The 4,971-nt window shown below is 41.3% G+C and overlaps 1 protein-coding gene and 1 long non-coding RNA gene across 2 annotated transcripts in view; one reads left to right on the top strand and one right to left on the bottom strand.

Annotated features, from left to right (window-relative positions):
• Positions 1-521: 521 nt before the first annotated feature.
• LOC118478470 lies at positions 522-2,179 on the bottom strand. Its single transcript, XR_004859065.1, has 3 exons — positions 1,592-2,179; positions 1,181-1,249; positions 522-833 (listed from the first exon to the last, which is right to left on the bottom strand). It is a non-coding gene; the product is annotated as an uncharacterized LOC118478470 (long non-coding RNA).
• Positions 2,180-4,503: 2,324 nt separating this feature from the next.
• LOC101859536 (phosphatidylserine synthase 1) overlaps positions 4,504-4,971 on the top strand; it is a 47,559-nt gene continuing 47,091 nt past the window's right edge. Inside the window, exon 1 of the mRNA XM_005090718.2 lies at positions 4,504-4,566. Coding sequence (XP_005090775.1) covers positions 4,504-4,566 — 63 coding nt within the window. The remainder of the gene's footprint in view (positions 4,567-4,971) is intronic.

Raw genomic sequence — 4,971 nt, forward strand, 5'->3', positions numbered from 1 at the left:
ACGATAACTTCAACCATGACAACCACGATAACTTCAACCATGACAACCGCGACAACTTCAACCATGACAACCACGATAACTTCAACCATGACAACCACGATAACTTCAACCATGACAACCGCGACAACTTCAACCATGACAACCACGATAACTTCAACCATGACAACCACGATAACTTCAACCATGACAACTATGATAACTTCAACCATGACAACCACGATAACTTCAACCATGACAAACAGGAAAACCCCAAAAACTTTGCCTACAACAACTTTGATCACAACTACCACAACAACTTTGATCACAACTACCACAACAACTTTACGACACAATGAAACACAATGAACAACTATCACACACAAAGAACACTACAACAATGACGCACAATGAACACTACAACTACCACACACACAATCGACCACTGTGACTATCACACACACAATGAACACTACAACCACCACACACACAATCAACCACTGTGACTGACACACACAATGAACACTACAACTATCACACACACAATGAACACTACAACAACCACACACAATCGACCACTGTGACTATGACACACATCAACCACTGTGACTGACACAAAAACACCACTGTTCCCTTTATTTCTAACATAAAAGTGTTATTTTTCCTTATATGTTTCATTTCATTGTCCACTTACTTCGATATATATACTTCTAAAGCAAAGAAGACAAATAATATTGCAGAACCAACAAGGTTTCTTGGCTGGCCCTACATGACTGGTCTACCTGACTGGTCCTACGCGACTGGTCATACGTGACTCGATGCTCTTCGAGAACAAATCACTGCAAACAAGATGAGCTCTGGGGAAACAAAAGACAAGAGACAAGTGATGTACTTCCCTCAACAGAAAGTCTTTACAGCTTCATTTCAATGCTTTCCCCGTGGTTCGCTCAATTTTGATTTCACTCAAAAGCTAGATTTCCACGGAGTACAATGCTTGTGGGAAACTACAAGGTCATCAGGTGGTTAGGATATGCTCAAGAAAACGGACCCCTCCGTGAGAACCACAGGGTAAAGAAAATGGAATGTGGAAAGATTCTAGAATATTCCTTTCCTTTATTTCTCACACAAAAGCATTAAATGTACCTTTCCCTTTACATCAATATGCTTGGAAAGCAAAGAAGACAAATAACCTAGCAATTCTCACCTTTTCTATTGGACGGTCCTGCATGACTCGACGCTCTTCCAGAATATATCTCTTGAAACAGGATGTACTCTAAGAGAAGATAGAAAACCGGAGAAAATTACTGTACCTCCACAAAAAGGCAGTCTTCACACTTTGATTTCTATGCTAAAAGTTTCACCATAGGTGCAGAATTAGAAGCTAGGTCTCCATGGAGTACAATGCTTGTGGAAAAACACGAGGTCGTAAGGTAGGTAGGATATGCTCAAGCAAGTGGAATGCTCACAGATGTCAGAATGTGTGTTGCCTTTCTGTTTACAATAGGAGCCGGTCGTTGCATTTCCTGCCGGACGGTCAGTCTTGGAAAAACTTCCTAATTACAACATTTCCCAACCCTCATTTACTTCCCTCTAAGACATTCAATCCAAAACGAACCTGTCTGGTCCATTAGAGACGCCTCACTTTGGGTCCTCCGGTGCCGGTCCTCTGCCAGGATGGTGGTGGGAGGGGAGGGGTGCTGAACATCCTCGTTCGGAAAAAGAATTCAGACATAGGCATCAAGTTACCGGTCTTAGGTGCCCTTTCCGACAAGTGCTACGCTTCATCTTTTCAAGTTTTTCTGGGCAGCAGCTTGCTATTCTTAGGTGCTTTTTTCTGCCGTTAGTTTTCTATTTCATCGTTGACTGCAGCATGCTGAGCTTAATCAGTCCATTCGTATAATATAACAAGAATATCTCTGCCTTTAAAAAGTTTACACGTGGCCCAGATTATTGGCAGCAGCTTGCTAATCTTAGGTGCTGTTTCTGCCACTTCCAAAAAAAAATCACGTATTGTTCTTTCGACTGCAGCTTGTCTCTTTAAAAACTGAAAGGCCACTTTTGAAACTATAATGGATCATACAATCAATCATTCGAGTAATCAATTATCCATTTCAAAGTCTGGAGCAGCTACTGTAAGAGACTCCTTCCTACCACTCTTTAGCAACATCTTAAATACCTAAAATAATAGTGGAGAATATCTGAATACAATTTAACCCTTCCAGCCCCAAGCGCGTATATTTTCAGCAGCGCTTGTACCTCCCTCCGTCCCAAGAGCGTATATTTTCAGTTTCGGGGGTGTACCGAATTCGCGCATTTTTTAAAATTAGCGAACTTGATTAAACTTTAATTTTCTTATTACTTGTTCATTTATCTTTAAAAATTGGTATATGTTATTATCAAAGCTACATTACAAAGATAGTACATCACTTTTCTAAAAGAAATAATGCCTCTTTTTCTGAAATACTGCTGTATTGGCTGGGACTGGGGTTAGGGAGTGCACAAAAATGGCTGGGGCTGGAAGGGTTAAGTCAAGTGTAAAAGCATGCATGGTCCTACTTACATGGGCAGCTCCAACAGCAAAAGGAGAAAAGTTGAACAACACAAAGGGAAATGGAACCAACAAACGTTTGAAAAACTCACTATGCATTGTCACCCACACAAGGATAACAAACAATCTTCATCTACTGTGGTTTTATAAACAGCAGCTGGCTAATCTTAGGTGCTGTCTCTCTGCCATTTCTAGGTGATATTATAGCCTATTTCATCATTGACTGCAGCTTGCTGAGCTTAGGGGTTGTTTCAGTCACAAGTCGTTACCAGAGTGGTACAAAATATACCTATTCAAGATCACTCCTGGGCTAACTTATTGGCAGCAGCTTGCCAATCTTAGGTGCTGTCTCTCTGCCATTTGTTCATATCATAGCCTATTTCATCATTGACTGCAGCTTGCTAAGCTTAGGGGCTGTTTCAGTCACAGTTTTTTTGTTAAAACGGTTGAAAAAGTAGCCTACCTATTAAAGATCACTCCTGGGCTAACTTATTGGCAGCAGCTTGCTAATCTTAAGTGCTTTCTCTGCCACTTTTCATCTTTTGATGGGTTTTTATCATCCCTTTCCACTCACATCAGGAAATTTCAAAGGCAAAGAAAACAAACAATATTGCAAATTTCTCACCTTTTGTCTCGGCTGCTCCTACAGGACTCGATGCTCTTCCACAGCAAATCTCTCGACACAAGATGTATTCTGAGAAAGCAGAAAATAAGAAAACTAAGGAACTACCCTCAACAGAACGTCTTTTCAGCTTCATTTCAATGCGTTCCCAGTGGTTCGCTCAATTTTGACTTCACTCAAAAGCTAGATTTCCACGGAGTACAATGCTTGTGGGGAAACTATAAGGTCATCAGGTGGCTAGGATATGCTCAAGAAAAACAGACCCCTCCGTAAGAACCACAGGCTAAAGAAAATGGAATGTGGAAAGATTCTAGAAATAATTCTTTTGCAAGATTTTAAATACCTAAAATAATAGTGGAGAATAGTTGAATTCAATTTCAGTCAAGTGTAAAAGCATGCATGGCCCTACTTACATGGGCAGCTCCAACAGCAAAAGGAGAAAAGTTGAACAAAACAAAGGGAAATGGAACCAACATATCTGGCCACTTTTGAAACCACAATGTTTCGGATAATTTATCCATCACGACAACCACGACCCGCCTGACACTCACAATCACGCAATCCCCACAACCCTTTATACCCACACAGCCCACAACCCAAGTCACCCACAATCCACGCAACCCACAATCAGTGCAACCCATGACACCCACAACCAACAACTCATGGCAACTCCGACGACTTCAACTCCAACCCACTATGGTCCCGATTCACAAAGACCACACCAAATTTGATCCGTGACAACTTTGAACAACGACAATTTTGAGCCATGAAAACGACAACAACTTTAAGCCAAGAAAACAACGACAACTTTGAGCCGTGAAAACGATAACAACTTTGAGCCAAGAAAACACCAACTTTGAGCCAAGAAAACGACAACTCTGAGCCGTGAAAACAACGACTTTGAGCCATGTCAACCATGACGACCCCGACAACTTCGACCAAGATGACCGTGACAATCTTAACCACAACAACTTCGACCATCACGACCATAACAATCTCAACCACAACAACTACAACAACTTCACCATCACGACCATAACAATCTCAGCCACAACAACTACAACAACTTCACCATCACGACCATAACAATCTCAGCCACAACAACTACAACAACTTCGACCATCACGACCATAACAATCTCAATCACGACAACTACAACAACCTTCGACCACAATAACTTCGACCAAGATGACCATGACAATCTCAAGCACAATGACTACAACAATCTCAACAATGACAACTTTGATCATGTAATTCGATATACCTCTCCTTTTATATCAAAATACTTCAACATCAAAACAAAAACAAATAACATTGCAGTACTTATCTTTTCTCTTGGCTGCTCCTATGTGACTCAATGACCTTCCAGAAGACACGTCTTCAAAGTGCCCCTGAACAAGCATTGCTGAAAAATCAAAATGTAAGTCTTCTATGAGGTAATGTAGTTCTCTCCAAATGCCCAACACCAAGGGAAATGATTCTGCAAAGACCAGAGGAAGAAGGACCACACATTTTACACACAAGACTCTGTGGTGAGCAAGGGCCCGGGATGTCACCTGAAGGCCATCTCTTCATGAAGTACATAAAGGGAAATAACTCGTCAAATTGTCTTTAATCTAGTCATGGCAGAATCGCTTCCCTTGACATTGGCCGGGGTGCTCTGCTTATAAACCCTGTTTATACTGCCAACTTGATGATCGTAGCCTGCCAAGGTTAACGGTAGGCCTTTAACAGATTTTATATAGATATCTAGATCTAGGCCTGTGTATCATAGGTATAACAAATTGAGGGGTTGGATTTAGAGAGAGAGAGAGAGAGAGAGAGA

This window comes from Aplysia californica, unplaced genomic scaffold, assembly GCF_000002075.1.
Source record: "Aplysia californica isolate F4 #8 unplaced genomic scaffold, AplCal3.0 scaffold00020, whole genome shotgun sequence".
Classification (NCBI taxonomy): Eukaryota; Metazoa; Mollusca; class Gastropoda; order Aplysiida; family Aplysiidae; genus Aplysia; species Aplysia californica.